Here is a 26041-nt window from a genome sequence, read left to right on the forward strand (position 1 = left end):
TATTCAGAGCCTTTAACTATTTTAATCAGTTGTTTTAACTTTTGCTGAAAGTTCCTATTATTTCTCCTAGATACAAACCCATTATCAGATACATGACTTATGAGCATTTTCTTCCTTTACGTGAGTTGTCTCTGCTTATTTTATTGCATCCTTTGCAGTGAAATTATTTACAAATTTCAACAAAGTCCAACTTATTTATTTTTTCCTTTGTTGCTTTTGCCTTGATATCATATCTAAGAATCCATATTCTAATCCAAAGTTGTGAAAATTTATGCCTATGTCTTAACACTGTTTTATAGTTTTAGTTCTCATATTTCAATTTTTGATTCACTCAGAGTTAAGTTTTGCACGTGAAGTTAAAGCTGTTGACATTAAAGAAAGTTTAACACCAAACCTTGGGAGACCTGGAGGACAGATAAGAAAACCATCCACCTCAAGGGTGATGGATTGGATGCTAGTCAGGACCACATGAACAATATGTTTGCATGCAATTTTCTCTCTGATTAAATTCTAGCCAATGGAATGAATGCGAAATGGATTTATATAAAGTGATCATTTATATAAAGTTATTATTTATAAAATGAAATATCATCCATTCCTTATTCTTCCCTTTTTCAGGGCATATCTTAGGTACGTTGACATTAATAAGCTACTTTTGACCATATAGATGAAGAAAATTTGATGAAATGATTCTTAGTTGTTACTGAATGTTAGAATCATCAGAGAGGCTTCAATGAAGTACTTTTGTCATTACTGTTGAGATAGCAGCTCTTACAAAGCCCAGACTAGCCTGGAATTCAAAATCCTCCCACCATAGCCATTAATACAGGGATTACAGGCTGGGCCCTGTTAATTTCTTGCTCTTGGATATCCCACCTCTAGACTTTTGAGGAAGTTGGATTGAGACATAGTCTGGAAATTATAGTGTTAAATGCTGCCTCAATAAATCTAACACTTAGCCAAGGTTAAGAGGTCTACTCCAGGGGAACAATTTCTTGAACTTTAGAACACACAAGTAGGCATCATCTAGGCCAGCGGTTCTCAACCTTCCTAGTTCTGTGACCCTTTAATACAGCTCCTCATGTTGTGATGACCCCCAGCCATAAAAGCCCTCTTGGCTTTAAAGAGATTTTCCTACAAGAGAAGAATGACTTGGATCACTGTATTGATTCCAGAAAGACCAGTTCCTCACACTAATTGATTAAAAGAATCCTGAATTCTGTTTTGGCAACATGATGAGACTGAAGAGTTTACCATCCAATTATGCAGTTCAGCTACTTTCCCCAGCTACAGCCAATCCATCGTTGGGTAAATCAAAGCTTCCCCAGCAAATGGAACAATTCTGAGGGATACAGAAACCCTTTCTAAATAGTTTGAAGGGCTTGGGTCGGTTTCTTTCTATCCCTTTGCCCCTCCGTAGTCTGTGAACACAGAAGGATAAAAAACACTGACTTTTTTTTTTTAGTTTGTTTTTCATTTTGCAAAGACCTTAGCTATTCTTTGCACTAATTAATCATTACTTATTCATTAACCCAAGCAACCAGTGTGGCCTTAGACACGTTGAGTGGTGAGTGAAGCTGTTAGGTTATCTGTGTGGCAGATTAAATTCTGTCCTAATCTCTCTCTGGCAACAAAATTTTAATGGCGATTAATATCTTTCCCCAAACATTCCTAGTATCAAAAGGAGATGGGTAGGTGGGTTTGGAAGAAAGGGAAGGGGCCAAAGTACCTGACAAACTGGCTGAATAAGGCTGTTGTGTTCCGGATGATGCGAGCAGCTTGGGACTCCTCCCGCTGGCACCTCTGCAGTGTTAATCCGTCATCCATGTGGCCTTCCTGATGGAGTATGACCTACCCACAGGGCACGGGAACAAGTCCAGGTTATACATTACTCCACAGCTGGGCCACCCACATTCTCTGTGGTGTTTTCTTATTATTCTTTTCCCTAGCCAAGCTCCCCTGAGTCCATTTTGAAAACGGGACATTAACAGAGTTATTTTGCCCACATGCCCCATTACTGACATGTGAATTATTCCCACAACCTGGTGGTTTGATGAGAATGAAATTTTATGTGCCACCATGGTATGAGCTACAATAAATTTCCTGGGCCTGGATGGCCAATTTGAAGGGAGAAAACATACATTTATAATGGATTTTTTTCTCTTTAAAATGAACACAGGCTTACCCTTGAAGATGGGGAAAGTCTCTTTTTTTTTATACCATTCTCCTCCATAGGTAAATTGGGTAACAACAATTCAAAGGAAAACTCTCTCCTGGGATCAGGACTGAATTTCTCTACTGAAGGTCAGCTATGGAAAGTTAGTTAACTAGCAGATGGGCCAGGGAAAGTAGATTAAGCGGGAGTGTGTTTCTTACGGGGCTGATTTCAGAGCATGGGCTCTCATATCAGGTGCCATTTTTCCCCCCAGTTCTCTTTGGCCATTTGCCAGCTGAGTGACTCCAGGTAACGTACTGAACCTCTCTGCTTCCAGGTCACCACTTACAAACTTATGTTTATCTTGCAGGGCTGTTTGGGGGTCTAGGTGATTTACATATAAATCAAAATGACTCCTAGAAAGTAAAAGGTACTCAAGGGATGTTTACTATATGGGCAATAATTACTCATCTTTGGGCCAGTTATCAAGAAACCATTCGGACTTACTGATTACCAAGGACATCATGATACATCTTGGGCAAAGCTAGCAATGTTTGGAGCTTGTTAACTTGTCCTCTTAACATGGTTCAAGTATGTGCAGGTGGTATGTGGGAAGGTGTGACCCTGGTTCAAGTTAAGGTCAAATCCTGATCTAAATTCCTGAGCATGGCAACATCTTGTGGAAATGAGGGATCACATAGGGTCCTGGAATTCAGTCTGTATGTCAGGATTTATTTTTTTATTTTTTTTGGTTTTTTTGAGACAGGGTTTCTTTTTTTTTGTGATATATATTTTTTATTTTACAATACCATTCAGTTCTACATATCAGCCATGGGTTCCCCTATTCTCCCCCCTCCCACAGCCCTCCCCTTACCCCCAGCCCACCCTCCATTCCCACCTCCTCCAGGACAAGTCCTCCCCCGAGGACTATGATCAACTTGGTAGACTCAGTCCAGGGAGGTCCAGTCCCTTCCTCCCAGACTAAGCCAAGTGTCCCTGCATAAATTCCAGGTTTCAAACAGCCAACTCATGCAATGAGCACAGGACTTGGTCCCACTGCCTAGTTGCCTCCCAAACTGATCAAGCCAATCAACTGTCTCACCTATTCAGAGGGCCTGATCCAGCTGGGGGCCCCTCAGCCTTTGGTTCATAGTTCATGTGTTTCCATTCATTTGGCTATTTTTTTTAAATAATTGAGTAAAACTGAAATTTATTATATGCCACAGTCGTCCTAGGGACCTCCATGCTATATATATAGCCTCTATGGTTCTATGGGTTGTGGTCTGATTGTTCTTTATTTTATATCTAGAATCCACCAATGAGTGAGTACATACCATAACTGTCTTTCTGGGTTTGGGTTACCTCACTCAGGATGATTTTTTCTAGTTCCATCCATTTGCCTGCAAATATCATGCTTTCATTGTTTTTCTCTGCTGAGTAGTACTCCATTGTGTATATGTACCACATTTTTTTCATCCATTCTTCCATTGATGGGCATCTAGGTTGTTTCCAGGTTCTGGCTATTACAAATAGTGCTGCTATGAACATAGCTGAGCATGTATCTTTATGGTATGAATCAGCATTCCTTGGGTATATGCCCAAGAGTGGGATGGCTGGGTCTTGAGGTAGTTCGATTCCTAATTTTCTGAGAAACCGCCATACTGATTTCCACAGTGGTTGTACAAGTTTACATTCCCACCAACAGTGGAGGAGTGTTCCCTTTGCTCCACATCCTCTCCAACATTGGTTGTCATTGGTGTTTTTGATCGTAGCCATTCTGACAGGTGTAAGGTGGTATCTCAGAGTCGTTTTGATTTGCATTTCTCTGATGATTAAGGATGTTGAGCATTTCTTTAAATGAGAGACAGGGTTTCTTTGTGTAGCTTTTCGCCTTTCCTGGATCTCACTTTGTAGACCAGGCTGGCCTCGAACTCACCTGGCTCTGCCTCCCGAGTGCTGGGATTAAAGGCGTGTACCACCACAGCCTGGCCTGTATGTCAGGATTTTTAAAATCAAAGCTTATTTTTCTTTTCATGTGAAAATCTCTTTCTTATATTTTTCTTCTTTTGGCCAAAGCTTAATATAATGAATTTACCCAAGAAGTAGGATATAGGCTTGGAAAAGTTTGTGTTCTCCTCGAAAAACAAAAAACAAACCAACAAAAAAAAAAAGAGAGAGAGAGAAACTTTTCATCCTTGAAAAACCAAAAAAAAAAAAAGGGAAGATAAAGCATTGCATAAGATGCCTAACCATTGGACTCCCCAGCTTTTAGGCAGTATTAGTTTTCCAAACCTTCCTGGTGTCGATTATCAATGTGCAATTTAGTAATACACTCCTACTATATGTACTTTGTGTTGCTCCTGGTTTTCTGGTCCCCAGAGACCAATCTTCTGAGGGTTTTACTTGTTCAGATAATATGCAAACTGGACAGACAAACCATAAAGTAACAAGGACTGAGAATACTGGTTATACTGTTATTAAGTACCTGTTGATCATAATTCAAGTCCTTGGATCACAATCCTCATGGAGGTACTCACAATATATAGGGACCACTCCTTTTAACATGAGCGACTGTTTGTCAATTTCTTTATTGTGATTGTCCTTCCTGGGTTTTATTCATTTCACACAGATCTAGACATTTTAGAGGGAAAACTTAACCTGCTCTTATGAAATATAGCATTGTTTGCCTTTCAATGAGTAAGTGCTAGAATATCATATAGAAGAGGTCTCTCCCAAATTTGTGTACATATTCTAGCTGTTAAATGGGTCTATGGGCAGGAAAAGACACACAATCTCAACAATGCAGTCCAACATCTTTCTATGTGGACAGAGTCCCTTTCCATCTAGAGGCTCAGTCTCAAACTCACAAATTCTACTCTAGCATTATGATGGCTGATGTACAGAAAACCAAACAGCCTGTCAAGATACCTCAATACTCTACGGAGGACTGAGATAGGCTGCAGAGGATGGAGTTGGGCAGATGTTTTCAGTTTTCTTTTATTCCTAAGAGTGTAGCTCTCTGTTTTAGAGTGTGGCTTTATCAGGTCTCACTGAAAGCTTACTGTACTTCCTGGGGCTATCACAACGTGGGAGACAGTTACTGCCAGCTTCTGTCTCCTTAGGACCATCATATTGTCTGTCTCTGCCTGTGCTTCTTCATCACAGCTATGATCTCCTGTGTTTTTTGTCTTGCCCACACAGCCCACATAGGGACAGCTTAGGATCCTATGAGAAACTAAATGTAGAATTTCAGGCTGTGTCTATAGCTACCTCTACTTGGAAATTTTGATCCTAGAAATCCCAGAAATACTGGCTAAGCCTGTGTCTATATTCTTTCTCCACCACAGTAGAGCCAACCTAAGACCTCCCTCCCTAGTCTACAGATCAGCAACTGTGTGGAGGCAATAACATAAAGATCAAAGTAGGTGTTTCTTTCATGTCCACATATTCTGCTCTAACCAGCAGGGCTTGTATTCAAGGGATCTTGGTCTGTGAAACCTTCCTATTACCACATAGTGTGATTCCAATATCCTAGAATAACTATCATTTGGAAACATGATCATTATTGCTTTAGGCCAATATGGTGGGACTAGTACTTCCTATAAACTTATTCTGGATTTCCTTGACTACCCAAACATGCATTTTGAAAGAATTTTCCAAGAAAATCATACCCTTGGCATCTATTCTCTGGTTTCTATAAAAAAGAATTACTATTATGGCAATTGACTTTTTGATGAAAAGATGCTCCAAGTATCCAAGCTAGCTTTGTGATATGGCAGACTGTGATGCACTACTCAAGTCTGGATACATCTGTGGACAGAGCATCAATTCTCATCTCTCTGCACACTGGTGTCTGTAGCCTCATTGTTATGCAAATTGTATTTCCTCCATAGACATTCTAGTCAGTCTCCGTCTTATGAAAATAGTATAATAACTCTATTATCCACTTAAATGGAGGGAGCGATGATGTGGATAATCCCAAAATAGTGGAACTACTAAGAGTCATTGAGACTGGGTTTCAGAGTGAATCAAACAAGCTCCAGTTCTTCCACAGTCATCATGAATAGTGTACTCTTAAAAAAAGTGAAAATGGGGTTAAAGTGACCAAATTAGCCTAATTTACTGGAGAAACTATGTATAATCTATCTCAGAACCACTCTTTAGAGCAGGAATGGGTAAAACATAATCATGTCCACCTGGTACTCAGAATCACTTCTACTGCCTAGCTGTACCCACTCAGTGTTAAAAAAAAAAAACAAAAAACAAACAAACAAACAACAAAAAACAAACAACCCTGGACAAGCCTCAGACACTTCACCTTTCTTTTCAGAGGTCCCAGGCGGGAAGTTTTGGCATCTTGTGCTTTGTAGGTGACCCAAAGGCCACTGGCTACATGCTGGACAAAGCAGAGAGAATCCCCATACTTGATTTCTGGAACTCCCATGCCTTCCATATCTCTCTTGTGGCTGGAATCCAATTTCTCCTTGATTTCCTATTCCACATGCAAAAAGAGAAAGAAACAAACAAATGTAGGCATGCCTGATTACATAGCGACTCAATATATAAAACAAATAACTTGTGCAGAATCTGTAAGACAAAAAGCTATTATCAGAATAATCATGATGTCTCCAGGGCAGGATCTTAGAAAGGCTGACTTACTTTATCTGCTGCTAATTGTAAACCCAATGCATGGAAGCTTTTGGCCACTTCAAAGGTATTTAAAACCCTGGAAAAGGAAGCAGTTGGTAGGTTTCTTATTCTACTCTGATATTATATGCTTCTTTCTTATATTTTTTAACAAGTAACTTTTAAGTGGTCAGTTAACTCATTTTTACTAATTTATATCTTCCATAATTTAAATTCTTATCTTCTACAAGTGCCATGATTCAGGAGCTTAAATACACCATCTCTTAATATCATAGTCACAACAGCCAGGATATGGAAACAGTCTATGTATCTATAAATTGATGAATGGATAATGAAAAATGTAAATTTATACAGGGGTTATTATTTAGCTGTTAAGAAAAATTAAATTATGAAATTAATAGGTAAATGGATGGAGCTGGAAACAATCATTCCAAGTGAGGTAACCCAGACTCAGAAAGACAAATGTCACATACTGTCTCTCATTTCTGAATATTAGTTTTGAATCTTCTGATATGTGTATTTCATTTTGAATACCTAATAGAAGTAAAAATATTAGTAAGGGGCCATGGAGATCTTAAAGGGAGGAGAAATAGAATTCAATGGTATAAAGGGTTAAAGGAAAATAATGGAGAGGGCGTTAAATTGGAGCAGGGGACAATAGAGAACATGGGGAGGGATAAATAAGAGTAAAGACCTTTTGAAAAAAGTCATATGTAAACCTACTACTATGGAAGTATGTTTATACCGAGAGAGAGAGAGAGAGAGAGAGAGAGAGAGAGAGAGAGAGAGAGAGAAAGAGAGAGAATACTTGTTAAAATGGAATTACTCTATAATTGGGGTGACAATGTCCCTATTAGACATCAGAGGCTAACAAATAAAAAGCCCAGTGCCAGTAATGAGTTACCTCTTTTGTAGTTGTTGGCTAGTGAGTTTCTATAGACCACTAACTGGGAAGTATTGGGATGAATACTATTGAAACACATTGTATGGAATTTTAAAAGAACTAATAAAAAAGTAAAAATAAGTCAAGAGAAAGACTTTTAATGAGTAGGGAGTACTACTGTGTTTTAAGGTAAAGTTGTCATTTGTATATTAGTCTCTTAGGACTATGTTAGAATTGGGATCTTAAATATTCCCTGCTGTGGGATGTTCTGTATGCTGTGAATGTGTTGCTCTGATTGGTTAATAAATAAAGTGCTGATTGTCCAGTAGCCAGGCAGGAAGTACAGTTGGGACAAGCAGAGAGGAGAATGCTGGGAAGTAGAAGGCTGAGTCAGGAGATGCTGCCAGCTGCTGCCGCTGCCGCCGCCACCACTGCCACCACCATGAGAAGTAAGATATAAAGATACAGGTAAGCCACGAGCCATGTGGCAAAGTATAGATTTATAAAAATGGGTTAATTTAAGATATAAAAACTAGATAACAAGAAGCCTGCCATGGCCATACAGTTTATAAGTAATATAAATCTCTGTGTATTTAATGGTGTCTGAGTGCTGCCGGCCAAGCGGGTCTGAAGAAAATTCCAGCTACAATTCCCCAGTGGTCATGTGTTCGAGGCTTGCTTGTCAGCCTGGGAGGTGGTGTAATGCTTAAGATGACGAGCCTGTTGGGGTGGACTTAGGTCTCTGGTGCTATGCTTTTGATGAAGACAGAAGAACCCTAGACTCTCCTTTTGCTTCTGGCTGCCCAATAGGGTGAATGCCTTCTTTACCATACCTTGCCATAATAGATACTCTGGCCTCACTACAGAGCTCAAAATAGTGGAGCCAGCAGCCTATGGACTGAAAATTCTGAAACTATAAGCCAAAGTAAACCCACCCTCCTTCCAGCTTTCTCCTGCATGTTTTCAAAGTGAAGGGACGCTGACAAGGGGCCACCTTCGTTGTGCTCAGTTTCATTCTTCAGTGTCCACTGTTTCCTGGCCTGCTCTCCAGTATGGAAACAGGACTTTTATACTAAGTAAGCACCCTGTGACAACCTGATGCGCCTGCCACATGAAATAGATACAGATGCATAGCAGCTTTATTCCTTTCCTCATCTATGAGGGCCTCCCTGGCTGTATTCTAAATTTCTATCTCCATTTCTTTTCTCTATCTTGCATTAAATTGCTCAGTTGTCAGAGCTGTTAACTATGCAATGCTTTGAATTTTTGCAACATGAAAAATGTGTCATGCTATTCCCTTTGATTGTGACAACATTCTTCCTCTTCTTAATGATGGGCATCGTGTGTACTGAGCCCTTACCATGCTCAGCACCAACTTTAAGTTCTTTACACGTTCAGGTACTAACTCTTCATTAAAAAAGCCCCTGATGGATCTACAAATATTGTCCTAGTTCTCCAGATGAGAAAAATAAAGAAATAATTAGGAGTAATGCCAGAATGCAGTCAAGGAGTTGGGATCTGGGAGGAGTTAGGGGAGGGGAACCCTTAATCAGAATATATTGTATGACAAGATATTTTTTTCAATAAAAATATGAAAAAATAGAAAGAAGTCTACTTCTATTTACTTAAATCAACAGATAAAAATTGACAGCAAGGATATGAAGTTAGGAGGGAGATGTGATTGGGGTAGGGTTGTGAATGGAGTATGAGGTGGGGAGTGGGGCAGATATGACCAACATATATTGTATATGTTTGAAAATGTCCAAGAAAACTTTAAAAACTAAAACAGTTCCTCTCAAGCATCTGTATTTTCTCCATTAGTCTAAATGGGACTCAGCTTTCCATTCCCCTTAGATGTCACTTAGCCTGTGAGGGCAGTTGGTGTCTCTGACTGTATCTCCCCAGCATTGTCTTGTTCCTCTGTTAAGCACTGAGTATCTCATAATAAATCCATGAAAAGAATCAGGGCAATGAATTGTGGATTCTTACCAGAGAACTCAGCACCTATATTACTTATGGAACGTATTGTGAGGTAACACGTCAAGCTGAGTGATTTTTTTTCTTTCATATGTTTTTATTTTCTGCTTCAGTTCATCTTTTCCTTCAGACTTTCATCAAATGAAAATCATCTACTTTATGCACACATAAAATATCAATTTGAGTAGTATTAATATTTCATAAAAAATTCTTTATTTTAATGTGTGCTGAGACATTGGCTAGAATGCTAAAAAATATGTTATTTCTCAAAATGAACATATTCAAAAGAAATGGATTTCTGATTTTGTAACATACATCCATCAGGACTTTCTCTATAGGCAATTGGTCAAGAATACATTTATTCTATGAAACAATGGACACTTGATTTTCATCACAGAAATACCCACAGTCCTATAGATGTTCCAGCCAGTACCAGGGCTTATAAGATATCAACATTTTTATCTGTTGCCTATTCTCTAGCTATAGTCAACATACTAAAATAGAAACAATACAAAAGACAGCTGTTAAATGTGGTAATTATACTGATTTCTAATTGCTCCTGGTAAAAATAATGCATATTTTCAACTAGCATTTTATTTTCTCATTTTTTGTTTACTTAAATATGGCTTTTCCAAAATAAAATAAATAGAAGGTTCTATTTCCTGTAGTCACTGAAACAAATGAGCCACTGTTCTCTATATTATTTTTATGCCTTCGCTTTTACAAAAGAGCACCATCTTCCAGTTGTCACTATGGTGGACACTGCAGTGGCTGCTTCTCATTTAGAAGAACAACAACAAGAAAACTCAGCTATTAATGTCAACAAACATAAAACCCAGCTCTACCCAATTCACAACACTCATAAACCACCAAGGAAGCAGAAGAGGCTGGTGTTAGGGTACTTTGACTGTTCATGTGACTGTAAACGGAAGCTTCTCTTTCACATGACCATGGCCTCAGATACAATCATCCTGTTGCTAGAAATGGCTTTTTCCTGAAGAACAGGGCTAAACTGCCTCCTTTCAGTTCCTGAGTTTTAAGAGAACACAATCCTCATTTCTTATGTAACATATGCTTTAACCAAACTGGGTTATGAGTGACAGCTTTTTCATTTCAGTGTTGGGGATCAAACCCAGGGCTTCCCACATTCTTGGTAAGTGCTTCACCACTGAGTTATACTCAGAGCTCTGGGATACATCTTGATGTATCAAATGCTTCCTTTCTTTGGGATTTTCTTGACATTCTTACTTGAATTGCCTGATCACTTCTGCAGTTTTATAATGGTAACATTTGTATCCTAATACTTTTTTCATATTTTGGTACTTTGACATCTTTGAAACTTATCTGAGTAGGGAGAGACCTGGAGTTCCTATGAGGCTCCAAGGCATACTTGCTACATGCACACTGAACAATCCAGAACCAGACCTCCTCTATAATGATTTCACACCTCAGGAGGCAACATCCCTCTGCTTTGTCATCCCCAGGTCAGCTACCAGGTAGCTAGGGACACCTCTATAGCTGAAATTACTCTAACTAGTGAACTTTAAACTGCCTTTCTTTGCCCATGGAAACTTCAGTAAATCTGATGACATAAAATACCCTCCAAGTCTCTCTCCACCCTCCTCCACCCTCCTCCTCTCCTTCTGATAGGTATTGGTGCTCTGTGGAATGACCTTGAATGCCTCCCAATGCTAGGACTTGTAAGAATAAACAACCTTTTCCCAGAGCCCTTCTCATGTCTCCCTTCTCATACCATGTGACTAACCATCACAGAAAGAACACAGGGCAAACATCAAGCCTTTCCCACATCCAGAGCCAGAAGACACCTCTGGTTTCTCTAGTTTTATAGTCTCATACTCCCTATAGGACTTGTCTTACTTAGGACCAGTTGACTTCTAAAAACAGCAGAAGGCTGACCTAGAAGAACGCCATCAGTCAGAAGCCAACCCCTCCTGTATAGAGCTTACATACTCTAGGTCACCATTCCCCTGCCCAAACCACCAGGGCCAAGTTGCAAACCTGTTACAAGCCTTGTTTTCCAGAACCTGCTGAATGTATTCAAATTTACATTAGCTTGATACCTACTTACCCTTGCTACCCCATCCCTTTCCATGGGGACCACAAAATGACTCTTTCTCTTTCTTCCCTATACTGGCGAGTTTTATGTCACTTGACACAAACTACAGTCATTTGGGAAGTGGGAACCTCATTTGAGAAATGCCTCTACCACATTGGCCTGTGGGGTGTTTTCTTGATTGATGGTTGATGTGGGAGGATCCACCTAACTATGAATGGAGGATGTACCTAACTATGAATGGGTGGTCCTGGTGAGATAAGAAAGCAGGCTGAGCAGGCCAGGAAAAGGAGGCCAGTAAGAAGCATTGCTCCATGTCCTCTGCTTCAGCTATTGCTTCCAGGTTCCTGCTTTGAGCTCCTATCCTGACTTCCATGGATGATGGACTTGTAGGGTGAAATAAACTCTTTCTTCCCCAAGTCACTTTTGATTATGAATGTAATAGAAACCCTTACTAAGACATATCCTTTTTATCCTCACAGGTACTTTCTGACCTGGCCATGTGTGGTTGGGCATATCCCCCAGCCTTCAGAACGGTGACTAACAAAACATAGTTTCAAAGCCAATCACTTTCTAGTCCACTGCTTTATCACTCCTGGGTAGTGAGAAAAATCTACATTTGAATGCATGTAAGAGACCTTTGCTGGCATGAGCTACCTCCCTGGGAAACAAAGGCTTTCCCAAAGAGAAAAACAGGAATTTGTTTTTGCATTCCATACAGTGCTCTGCTTGAAATAGATTGCAAACAATTTGTTTTATTGTTCTGCAGCTATTTGATTTGCATATCTGTATATTGATGTCATCTTTGCCTGTCATTGATGATTCTGAGAAGGAATAGGTCACTTGTCCTGATGCTTGTTGAAAGGCAATAAGCGTTATTTTCTCCATTGACAGCTATGAAGGAGATGCTCATAAGCACATTCCAACTGACACATTAGCATTTGGCTTAGATGATCAAGTTGGTATTTTCCAGAAATAAATACCTGCTCAGTGCTTACCACGAGCCAGGTATTTTACTAAGTACTCTACAAGGACAACACCAACATATAGAGCACTGTCTACAAAGTGACATGAGTAATGTATAAATCTCTATAAACATTTGCTCTAGCCTTCCAAAGACCACACTGCTTTTATCAACTTGCTTTCTTGAGGATAAACTGAGACTGATATTGACTCAACAACTTGCTCAAAGCCATATAACTAGAAAGCAAAAAGACACTAAGCCAGGTCAGATTCCTAAAACCCATTTTAACAGACTTATTTGAATGGCTTTTCCATTAGCATAGATAAGTAATTAATTGCGCCAATGCCTTAGCTATTTAAAGGCCAATATAAGGAAATGGTTAAAATACACACTCTTTATGAGAAAAGCAGCTTTGGATTTATACAAACTTTAGAAGTTACCCACATAAATCAATTACAAACAGGTGACATGGTATACATTCAAAGGACAGTTGGAACTTGTGCTGGCCTGTCATTTCTCTATAAAGCCACCAGTATCCATAGTATCCATCCTGGTGACATTAATCTCAACCAGCTCTAAATACCTCTCCACTAAACAGTCTAGTGAAGCTTTCCCCATGCTCTTTTACTTAAAGATGTCACTAATTTTTATTTTTTGGATGCAAGTGCTTTGTGTATACTTATCTAAGTGCCCCATGTATGCACAGTATGAGCAGAGGCCAGAAGAGGGTGTCAGATCCCCTGGAACTGGAGTTAAAGATGGACATGAGCCACCCTGGGAGTGCTGGGAAGGGAACCTGACTCTGTAGGAACAATAAGGGCTCTTCACTGCTGAGCTATCTCTCCAAGTTTCTACCCCCTTAATACCTCAATATAGGAATATAATTCCAATATATGAACCCCTTAGAGGCCACACTTATGTCATAGCAGTAGGAACATGAGAGGGGATGGTGTCCTGGTAAGTGAATAAAATGAGGCAAGGAGAGTGGTGAAATCTCGAGAGGAAGTTGTTAAAAACTAAGGACTAAATACACCATCCTACAGGTCCTTGCTTTTCAAAATCACAATGTTAGCAGACGTTTCTGCAGGAAAAGATACCTTTAGACGAATGATGTGTTTTCCAGGAGCCAAACAGAAGCTTTCAGGATTATAAGTCCCACATTAAAAGTCAAACATCATCATTCTCTGCCAAAGTAATCAATTCAATTCTGTTTAACACAGCATTCCTAGCATCATTTGGCATCTGTTTTCAGGGAAAGCTAATGCAGCTAATGCAAGGCCATCGAGGCACCAGGCTGCATCTTAGAATAATCATTCCAGGATCAGTGAGGAAGGTAGACAGAAAGGGATTATGACTAGAGATGAGTGAGCTGTAAGTTATGGCAATAATATGGAGGAAGATGTCTGAAAGAGCTTCTAATTCATACATATTAGAGTGAATGTGCAACTATTTAACACAATTAAACTTTGTGTGTCCATGGAAGTTGAAAAAAATATCTTTCCAACATATACTGTAAGCATCAGAGAAATAGAAGGGATGAAGAAACCCATTAACAGATGCTGAAGGGAGTCTTTAAGGAAGTCACGGTTAGACCACTTCTGTCTATCTGGCTCTGCAGAAACTATGAGGAATTGGCTTTGGGTTCACTGTACCAATATAGGCCCCTCATGAACATCTCATCTAGAACCAGGGATCTTAATATTGCTTTAAAAACAATTATGGCCTGTAGAAGGCTGCAAAAAGCCTGGAGAGCCCTGGGGCTGGTAGCAAGGTCTCTGCTGGGTGGGAAGACAAGGCTGTCCTTCTTCTGGTCACAGCATGTTAGGGAGCAGGCCCATCTGCCTCAGCAGGGGAAGCACATTTCCTGAGAAGAAGCCCATATTTTTTCTTTTCATCTTTATATCACCAGCCCCAGGTCAGCAAACCAACTTCCACTTCATGGATTAAAAGAATACAGTGTCATAGGTCACTTTCCTGGTCTCCTTTACTCCTCAAAGTAATCCTTCAAAATACATGTCTTTATCCCTATTTTTATAAAAAGAAATATTAAGGTTGAACAGCAAATGGCAGCATCAAGGTTCAAATCCAGATTCCTCCCACTTCACAGCCCATGGTTTTCCTTGACTGCCTCTATGTGGTTCACTTTGAACAACAAAGGCTTGGGAAAACACATCCATTAGAGAAGTCTAAATCCTTTGTAGTTTTGATTTAAAGTGAAAATACAGTAGGTGGTGGTGTCTCTAGATACTGAGATCGTTTGTTTATCTTTTCTCTCACTTTCCTTCCTTTGCTCTACCACCTGTGCCCAACCTTCTGACATTGTGACAGAACACTGTCATCTACAAAGGCCACCCTTGAGAACTGTGCAGTTCAGCTACAAAACAAAACAAAGACCCAAATTCTTAAGATGTTTTAAGTGAGTTCACTTTTTGGGTTGAGCCACATGCATAGCTATTCACTGCCTCATGAGCTGTGGGTTGGGAATGGCGGCACCCTCTCTTCCCGTTTGATGAGTTCATGAGGAAACAGTCAGAGGAAACAGTCACTGGTTAGACACAATGTCAGCACCACTCTGTCTATAGACGGGTGTACAAGGAGCCCAACTGCCTCCTTGTTTGCGGGTGCTACAGGCTGCTGAAGTTAAAGAGCACATGAAAAGCATGTTGAACAAAAATGCAGTACTTAATTCATAACAGTTATTTGATAAATGTTTCCTAAATTGAATGAAATGTCTTTGCTATTGAGGAAAAGTTTCCTGTAAGTAGGAACAGTGATAGTTGTACAGCCTTACACAATGAAATAGGCAAAATGTAGGAGTCTCTCCCCATCATTTCAAGACTGGTTCTTAAAAGTACCTATAGAGAAGCCATAAAATAGATGGCTACACATAATAAGGCCTGCTTTAATATTATTAATTCAGCCTTGCCTGAAAGGAATGCAGTGTTGTAAGTTGACATTGAAGCATGACATCTAAATAGCATTTGCCATGCCAGAGTAAATATTAAACCACATTATCTGACAATCCTAAGGGAATGGCCTTGCAATGTCAAGACTGTGGAAAATGATGGGAAATCAAATTCATAGAAATTTGACTTAGATGTTCAAAATAAAATGAATCTCTCTCATTGAGTGTGTTCAGGGATGAGATGATAGCAAAATGATTACACAAGGAAGACAGAACATGGCTGCAAAGATGAAGGAGGTTAGATTGAAATGGGTTTCACTGTAGACTTTTATGATTATATTTATATATTCCTTTATCATATTTATATATTTCTTCATCAGGTCATTTTCAACTGTAATTTCTACACAGTATCCACTGAGATGCTGGAATACAAAACCATTTCAGTGGGGAATGGGCATGTTCTCCATCACTAGGACCTCCTACTAGAAGCATGAACAATGTTTGTTCTCATAAGCTATACCTCACACCTTCCTGGAAGTAAAATAATGACCTCACTGGTGATGATATGGAGAGACCAAAGAATGCTATAGGAAAAGGCTGGTCATGAGAAAAACACCACATTCGAAGACTGATAAACATACATTATGTTGGATCTAAAACAGACCACGGGAAAGTGGTAAGAGACCTGATTGAGGGGCAGGCAGAGGTCAAATGCAAAAGTGTCTTCATGACAGGCTTCAAATGAGGTCAGAATAGATTGAAGATTATTTTACAGGTCTCATGAAAAACTGGTGAGAGTCAAGACGAGAATTAGGCAACATTAAAGCTGTGTGATATGTCATACTTACTACTTTCAGATTAATGTTGGGGTGCTACATTTTAGAGGCAACAATATATCCCAGAACCTCCACTTTGATATGAATAATTCTGCTGAAGTGGCGGTGTGGGAGCCTGGGTCAAGATCATATTCTGTTCTTATTCTACATGTTTCATGCAATTTTCCCAAAGATTTTAGTAAGAATCTCCAGAGCCAGGCCCAGGCCTCTAACTGCAGTCAGGGCTTGAATGTGGTCACCTTTCAACAAGGATTGATCACACCCCAGTTATTTGTTTGTTTATTTTGGTTTTTGAGACAGGGTCTCTCTACATAACCCTGGATGTCCTGGAACTTCCTATGTAGATCAGGCTGGTCTCAAACTCACAGAGACTGTGACTCGACCTCTTGAGTTCTGGGGTTAAAGGTGTGTGCCCCCATGCCTGGCCCCAGTTTCTCACTTTTTTTTTTTTATGTGGTACTATGAATTGAACCCAGGGCCTTACATGTGCTAGGCAAGTAATCTAAAACTGAACTTTGTCCACAGTCCTCTTTCTAACCTTTTGTTACAGGGTCATGTCAAGTTCACTAGGCTAGTCTTCAACTTACTCTGCAGCCAAGACAGGCCATTAGCACATCATCCTCCGACTCCAGCCTCCTGAGTAGTGAGGACCTGAACCAGTGCCATCACTCCTGGCTCCCATGCTAATCTTACAGCGTCCACACACCCTTCAGGAGCACCCGCCTGTCACCCTTCCTGTAGAGGCAGCTTGCTCAGGGTGTTCTGTACTGGCAACGGGTCCATGGCCCCCTATTGTAGCCATAGCTGACTAATGGACTTTATTTATAGACTAATGCAACTTTATTTCTAGTGAGAGGATGAGAAGCTTATAGTTACAAATGAAAGAGGCCTGGACCGGCATCCTTTAGGGGCATGTGTCTGAAACCCAAACACTAGTACTCCCAGGAACCTCTTTTTCTATTACCAGACTGTCCAGGGTATAGAAAAAGCCAAGTGAACACTCAAACTTCTCCGCAACTCCTTTCTCACAGAATGGAGAGACTCAGAGCTCCATAGGGTTATTACAACACTTCTCTTACATCACTTCTGGCTTCTGAATACATTTTATCTTCCCATCATTTATCTCCCCAACATCTTCCCAGACATTTATCTCTGTCTCTACCTATCAGTCTTGACACTGAGGTATCGCAAACTCCTCAGGTATCATCTAGACCCTGGAATGTTGTCTACTGTCCACTCTGTTAACTAACATGGATCACAGGAAAGAGTGAGGACACCATGCCCGTGTACTGTTGAAATAGAGATAGTCCCAGTCAATCCCTGTGTCTTCTGGAGATCATCACTACTGTCCAGTGAGGAGAAGCTCACCAAAGTGCATGCTGGGAAGACTACTTGCAACTTGTTCCTCAGCTAGGAGCCATGTGGAGGTCCAGGGAAGCCAGGGCATCTCTAGTGCTCCTCCTCCACAGCTATTTCCATGGGCTATGGCAAAGCTGAGTGCTCCCCACATTGTCTTCCTTTTTTGTGTAGCTTCACAGTCTAAGATTCCAAATGTTCCTCCCACACTACATCTCAAAGGGAGCCCCAATTTCCTGTGGGAACACAGCCATATGTGCCTGCTCTGGAGCTGAAGTAATTTCAATTTTGATTCTTTTATAATGGAAATGAAGCTAACTGGGCTGAGTACAAATGAACTGAGAGTTATTTAAAACCTCTAATACAGTGACTCCAGTAAAATGTAAGCATGCTGCCAATTGCACAGGACAGCTCTTACATCTAGTTCTGTTAAGCTGCCGGCTTCCATGGAACAATAGTGGCTTTTTACACATTGGGTGCTAGCCTTCATGTATGTGGAAATGGAGGAACTTGGGGAGATAAATGATGGGAAGATAAAATGTATTCAGAAACCAGAAGTGATGTAAGAGAAGTGTTGTAATAACCCTATGGGGCTCTGAGTCTCTCTAACTTCCCTTAGGTACCATAGCACATTGCGGAGCCTTGCTGCACAAGGCTAAGGCAAGAAAGAAATGTGGTGGAAAGGTTCCTTGGGAGCAGGATGCTGCCAGCTGCCTGGGAGGTTGCCTGAATCCTTTGTGTAAATGAAACAGTAAAGATCTTGTAGTCATTTTTCTAGTCCAGAACATCTATAGCTGGTTGGGGAAAGAGGAGGTAGGAAAGGGCCAGCCTGGTATTTTCAGAAAGGGACTTAGTGGGTTATCAGCCACCATGAGTCACTTCTCACATTCCATCTTCTTTCCTTCTCCCCACCTGCTGATCTCCTCACTCTACACCCCATTTCTCACGGGAGAATGGGATCCTGTCTGCCACTGTTCTTATATTTTCTCGTTTTTTTTTTAAACTATTATTTTAGCAAGTTAGACTGCCATAAATTACTTCCTGGTAGCCAGAATAATTGCTAAATAGATATAAATTAAAATTCCTCAGTGATGGCACTTGCCTTTAATCCCAGCACTCAGGAGGCCGAGGCAGGTAGATCTCTGTGAGTTTGAGGCCAGCTTGGTCTACAGAGCGAGATCCAGGGCAGTCAATGACAGCAAATGCACAGAGAAATCTTGTCTTGAAAAACTCATCATCAAACTAATCAACCAACTAAAACAACAACAAAAACAACCAAACAAACAAACCAAAAAAAAAAAAAACCAAAACCAAAACAAAAAAAAAACCCAAAACAAAACAAAAACAAACAAACAAACAAAAATCCAACCCCAAATCCTCAAGCTAGGAATCTTGAAAGAAAGAAAAAAGGACTGATGGTAAAGGAAAGACATATTCTCAAAAAGACAGAATGAAGTCAAGCAGCTAGCATGCCACCACTCGGGAAATAGATAGGAGGTAGCATTTGAAGTGAGTTTAGTAAGAAATAAGTAGGAATTAAAGATTCATTTTATTTTTTAAGTATGTGTATGTATGTACATCTGTGTGTGGGTATGTACATTTTAGTGCAGATGCCCCTGGAAGCCAGAGGTGTTGGATCCTCCTGCCTGATGTGGGTGCTGGGAACCAACCCCAGGTCCTCTGCAAGAGCAGTACATATTAACTGTAGAGTCACCTTTCCAGCCTCTAACCTTAGTTAATTTTGATGCTTTAAATACAGATGTTAAAAAGGCTTAATTTTTGTGTGATAAATAAAACGTTTATGTCAAAGTATTTCTCTGTCTTAAAGGGCAGATCATAGAACCATGAAGGGACAGGAAGGGCAGGGCTGAAGGGGCTGTTTTCTCCTGATGCTTAGGAATCAGAGATGTCCCATAGAAAATTCAACTGTCAGCTGCATACCCACCATCACAATCAGAACCATCAACAACCCTTCATGGAAATCATGTTGAGAACAGAAATCAAAACCTTTTTCTCAGAAAATGCAAGGAAAAATGAATCTAGAGGTGAAGTTCCCAAAGGAGAGAATACCCATCCTCTCAGAGGAGCAGACAGCCTGATAGCTATGCATACATCTGTGCTGAGCCCTTCTTATGCTTGGATGATCTTTTCAGAACAATCATAAAGTGGCGGTACATCCAACTGTCCATCAGGAGTTAGCTCAGCATGCAATTCTGACTCCAGCCACATCCAGCTCTCAGTTAGGCAGAATCCAAACCTGACTGAACACTAGATAGTTGAAAAGGTAGTTATTTATATGCACATCAAATGGCAAAGTTTTCCATTCAGAGTTAACTTAACTATCCGAGGATCTATCCTCAGTGAAAATTTGAGTGGACAGGACAAAGGTAAGAAAGGAGAAAAAGATGAGGAAGTACTAGTAACTGTATAAAACTCCAAGGTAATGCTCTGTCCAGAATCATGTCTGAATCTTTAATGAAGTAACTTCCTTACTTTAAAAAAACACAGCCTGAACCTCATGATTCCATTGTTTTATAGGAGAAAAAAGCATGTAACTTAGAAGTCATTAAACACTACATAGAATATACCAAACAGTTATAGCTTCCTTTAGCTTGTGAGCAATACTGTCTACTCTGATGACTGTGTGTGTTTTCTAAGAGTCACTAGTCTCCTCTTACAAACTTTACCCTTCATCCCAGATAGATGTTCTCTCAGGAGGCCATCTCAAAAGATCAGGGAGCATGATTGCCAGATGTCCATATGTCACTCTGTCCCACTGTCTCCGTTCTTTTCAGTCAGAGGTCTACCTGGAGGACTCAAGCGGCTCTCAACTCCAGTGCAGTCAACGTTCCCTCCATAATGCCTTACCTTTGATGCCCGGAAGGAGAACGCTGTGGACTTGGTGTCCGATTTGCCCCGGTCTTGTAGGAGGAGGCCTTGGTCTTCTGTCAAGGCCAGGTAGTGGCCTGTGGTGAGATGCCGGAGTCGGAACGCCTGACCCCACCTGATGTTGCTGCCGCTCCAGCTGGCGGAAAGCACATGAGAAATTGTATTTACACAGAAGTCAGTACTGTTCAGCGTTTATCCTGTACTTTCTTACATCCTAGCATTATGCTCTCTCTGGGGTTTATCACTAAGGGTCAATGAACTGTTTTCTGTTTGCCTAGAACTCAGCACAGTGCTTTCCACTGACTCCTCTTAAAGGCAAGGACCATGATCCTGATGGCAGGGCAATACATACTATGGCTGGAAGTTCTGAGTTTCAACCTATCATTCAGTCTACCAATATGCACCTCTGTGCAAACCACCTCAAAACAATGGTAAGATCTTGTTTCTAGGAACACTTGTATCTAGAAAAACAGTCTTTCCGCTTGGTTATTGGAACTCAATATTGCACCATCATAAAGACTCCATGTCTTTATGACAAACCACAAAACAACAAAACAAATCAAACCTACAACCACTGCAGGTTATGCCTCCAGGAGAGGCAGGTAGTAAGGGATACGATAAGGAAACAGACATTCTGGTACATTCAAAGGAGATATGTCCTGCAGGAAAAAGTAGAGTAGGACTGAATGAATGAGATAAGAAAAACCTCAGGTGGAGTGTCAGTCTTTTCATGGCCTGCTGTGGATGACTGATTGATAAATGCTGATTGGCCAGTAACCAGGCAGGAAATATAGGCAGGACAAAGAGAGAGGAGAAGTCTGGGAAGTGGAAGGCTGAGGCAGAGAGACACTGCCAGCCACTGCGATGAGGAGCAGGATGTAAAGTACCGGCAAGCCATGAGCCAAGTGTCAAAGTATAGATTAATAGAAATGGGCTGAGTTTAAGTGTAAGAGCTAGACAGTGGTAGGCCTGAGCAGTTTAATTAATATGAGCTTCTGAGTGATTATTTTATAAGCGGTTGTGGGGTCTGTGGTGCTGGGCAGGACTGGAGAAAACTCCAGCTATAAATGGCACCCAAAGGGTTGGCAAGAGTTTCCACCTAAAACCTGAGAAAAAAGATTCTAAAACGGAGCTAAAAACAGCTGTCTCACTCAAGTTAGTGTCAGACTAAGGCTTTGAGCTACTCTATGGTGGGTTTATAACATGCAAGCTTGACCTACGCTATGTTACACAGAGGTGTCTCCAAGATGAGCACTATGCTGTGTGTTGGATATATATATATATATATATATATATATATATATATATATATATATATATATATATATATTTTAAGGTTTCTGGGCTGCTTTGATAAAAGCATAGACCCACTGTTTCTAAGAGTTGACGGCTCCCAGAGCTGGCAGTAAATGTACCACCGCCATGATGGGAAGCTGCATTTTAAAGCAATAGGTTCACAATAAGACAGATTCAGATGGAATAGTTTACAATGTGTGTAAAAATGTATGTAGGCTTGAAAGAGAGAGAGAGAAAAAAATATATACAGTTATACGCAGTTATAGAAAGAAATAGATAGTTTTAAAAAATAAATTCTTTAAAGAGACAGTAAAGGTAATACAAAAAATAAGCCACGTAAAGATGGATATCACACAGAGAATCTGCATTGTGTTGTCTTTGGGATTCTTAACTGCAGAAAGACATTTGATTGTAAAATTGTAAAATCTTCACCAAAAAATTAGCATTCAAACTATGGTAAATATTAGGGGAGAAATTATCCATGGTATCACTAGTAACTCAAATTTTATCCTTGGAGTTAGATTACCATATCTATGTCAAACTTTAAAATCATTATCCACCTTTTCAATATTTAGGAACACCTGAGAATCCAAATCACAATGATAAAAGACCTAAACTCTTTATGTCTAGGTGTCTGATGTCAAGAGCTAACAGCTACAACTATGACAGTATGTAGATGCCTCCTTTGACATTTGAAAGGCCTCTTAAACAAGAAGTCTTGAGCAAGTGAATAAGTGGGTGCCTCATTAAAAATAAATCATTATTTCTCACACACAGATACACTAGTATGTATATATTTTTGTTTTTTAGTTATACAGCAGTGGTGCACTCCAAATCAATATCTTCAAAAGCTTCTCAATAAACTATGTAAATTAGGCAAAAAAGGAGAGGGAGAGGGAGGTGTAGGAGAGTTCCCACTACTTCCTTTTCATCTCCAGCAGACCTTCTTTGGGGGCAAACATCTCTCATGAAAAAGAATTCTCCCTTGAACACATATTCAGGGAAACTTTGGCCTGAGTTCTAGGGAGGAAATGGAGAAGAAGTAGCAGGTGGCAACATTAATTTTCTCCTCTCTTACCTCCACTGTTTAACTCTAACTCAACTTACCTATCTTCCCAGCAAATAAAAGGACTTGTTCTCAACCAGATGGGCCTTCAGTATTTGGAGTTTAAAGGACAAGTTACTCAAGCTTTAAAAGCTGTTACTCAAGCTCATGGTTGGAAAAAATCAGTCTTTGTTCCTTCCACCTACGTACATTACTGTGTGAAATATTCTGACAAATGTTGTTTTCTTCACAGCTATGTGAAGTTTGAATCTTATTTTGCTAACTGCCATCATGACTACCTGTCTATCTTTGTTGTTTAAAGATAGCTCTTAACTGGAGCCAAGACATCCACTGATGGCTTCCAGAGAATTTGTTTAATAAAATAAGGAGGGGGGTGGGAAGCTTTGAGGGTTTTAGGTGGTAATGCCAGAACTATAATTTGATTACCCAGGTTTTATAAGAACAGGATGCAGCCAACCTTAGAATCAAAGTAGGAGGCTGGAAATATCATGAGAGTGAGAAAGTCAGTCTCCCCCTTCTCTCTCTCTCTGTGTCTCTGTCTCTGTCTCTCTCTGTGATTCCTTATAATCAAAGCCATAGAAATTTCAGAATTTAGCTCTCAACCATGGACTTTTAAGGGTTCATCTCAAGATACATAACAAATGGTAAATATAAGAGAATGGACTGTACTGGAAAACCAACCACTCTTATAAATGGCACCATCTGGACCATGTGTTACCTTATCCGAAGGGGTTCCACTCTCCACAGAGACCTGGCTCTGGTTCCAGCTCCTCCAGCTTCATAGAAAACTCTCCTGTGAGCAGAGATGGAGATCAGCACTAGTTGTGGGACAGCTCCTTTCAGGGGAGGACCACACCAGCTGTCTAAGCCTCCCAAAGTCAACAAAACTCAAAAGAGAGGATTGGCTGTGGGTTCTTACCTCTACTCTTAGGACAAATAAAAGTGACTTAAAGGGAGGGGACTGCACTCCGCATGCAACCGACACTCATGGGTCACCAGAGAGACAGTGGAAAAAGGGATGCCAGTGTCTCCCATTTCTTCATTGCTAAAACAGCCCAGTCGCATACTGTGCTGCTGATAAAGAATGCTGCAAGCCTTTCAGGTTAGGCTTCTCAATGTAGTTTACATTTCTTATAAATGGATTTTTTTCTTTTAAAACACATATGCACTATAGTGCAAATCTCTTGTCATTGTTCTAGGGAGCCTGGATAAAGTTGTGTCTCCAGCTGCCATAGTTTCCATGGTTCCATTATTGAATGGTTTCTTTCTTCCCAGCTTAAGAACTATGTTTTAATATGCTTGTAAATAATTTTTGTTTTGGACTAATTTTAGATTCGTGAAGAAATTTCACAAGCAGTTCACAGAGTTCCTGTACAGTGTCACTCAATGCCCCTCACAAGGTCATCTTGCATCATCGAGATATGTTTGCCTAAAGTGAGAAGCCAATGCTTGTAGCCAGTCAGGGTACTCAAACTCAACACCTTATTCATATTTCATCCTAAAATTTCTGATGGTTATTTTCCTGTTACAGGGCGTGATCTAGAGTGTCACAGTCGAGGTTAGGCTTGTCTTCTTTACTTGCTGTCGCGGTGTTTCCCACTTTTCCCTTGTTCTCTTACTACTCAGAATTTTGAGAAGTACAGTATTATGCATGCATGCAATGCACACATTTGTGTGTGACTATATATAACTGTGCATGTGAAGAAGCCAAAGGAGGATGTTGGATGTCTTGTTTGGAGACCTTTCAAGACTGATCATTTACCTGCACTTGAATTCACCAGCCTTACATCCTACCTCTGTCATAGTTTGGCTATGTCACAAAAGTGAATTATTCAAAGCTTCAGAAGAACTTGGAGCTAGATTTTAGAAAAAAAAACCTTCAACAGTGATGAAATAGATATGCCCCCCCCCCCGTGGTGAAATAGTCTGAATTTGTTCAAAAGATGCACATTAAAATGGAAGATAGCTGTATTTGGATCTGTTAGTACTATGAACTAGGGAAAGATCTGTCAGTTCTCTGTGGTTCAGTTCCCTCATCTATAAAACAGGCCTAATAAGGGTAGTTATATCATGAGATGTAAAAGACTCAATGTGATTTTTAAAAGAATGTTTTAAAAGAATGTTCATGGACACACAAAGAACTATGAAATACAGATTTATCCAAATTTTGTTTAAACATAGATATTTATAAATATGCTTAGAAGAACACATTAAGGCACATGGATACAATAAAATATTACATTAAGCATGGTTACATCATCAAGGTGAGGTTATAGAGGACATTTCTAAGCCTTGTTTTAAATGTATATTCTACCAGAAAATACTTAGTAAAGAAAATCCTATACTAACTTATAGCCATACCTTCCAGGTATCTATATATCTGGCCAAGAATGGAAATGCTACTCTATTGACTTTGCCACTCACACAGATTGACTGAGATTTTCACTGGTGCATCTCTGCCTTCAGCAAAGGCTGAAAGAAAAGTAGAGATGAAGTGGCCCACCTTGGGTCTCAACCGATCCTGCCCTGGAGCTAGCATCAGAGGACCCTCTAAGCCCAGCTTCTGAAGTATACTTAAAGGTCTATTCTTCCTGAATGAGACATTCTTGCAGCTTGGCCTGTTTAATCTCACCAGGTTACCAAGGTTGAAACAACTTGTTCCTGCGATCGTAAATGACTGCAATAAGGATTAGAGTGGGTGGACAGCTGAGGTGCTTTTGAAAGCCTGGCTGACAGCCTAGCCTTAGCTCCAACAGGTCGAGTGACTTAGCCCAGGGCCGTTGACAAGTCAGAGGCACAGCCAAAAATCTGAGTTCAGAATGTGAGATTGTGGATCTTTAGTTTCCATTCTTGGGTAATATTTTTACCAAGCCTGCCTACCCTCAGGATTCAGACAGAAGAAAATCAATTTCATCTGGAGAGTCAGTACCATAGCATGACTTAGTGGTTCCCAGAGATTCTTAGCATGCTATCTATTGCCTGTTCCCTCACCA

General features: G+C 40.2%; 1 protein-coding gene across 1 annotated transcript in view; it reads right to left on the reverse strand.

Annotated features, from left to right (window-relative positions):
- The window catches only part of Ryr3 (ryanodine receptor 3), a 535270-nt gene that overhangs the window by 274421 nt on the left and 234808 nt on the right, over nt 1–26041 (reverse strand). Inside the window, exons 9-12 of the mRNA XM_076570297.1 lie at nt 23767–23841; nt 20666–20822; nt 6474–6647; nt 1730–1851 (exon numbers count right to left, since the gene is read on the reverse strand). Of these exons, the coding sequence (XP_076426412.1) occupies nt 1730–1851; nt 6474–6647; nt 20666–20822; nt 23767–23841 (528 nt within the window). The remainder of the gene's footprint in view (nt 1–1729; nt 1852–6473; nt 6648–20665; nt 20823–23766; nt 23842–26041) is intronic.

This window comes from Peromyscus maniculatus, chromosome 4 (assembly GCF_049852395.1).
Source record: "Peromyscus maniculatus bairdii isolate BWxNUB_F1_BW_parent chromosome 4, HU_Pman_BW_mat_3.1, whole genome shotgun sequence".
In the NCBI taxonomy this organism is placed as follows: Eukaryota; Metazoa; Chordata; class Mammalia; order Rodentia; family Cricetidae; genus Peromyscus; species Peromyscus maniculatus.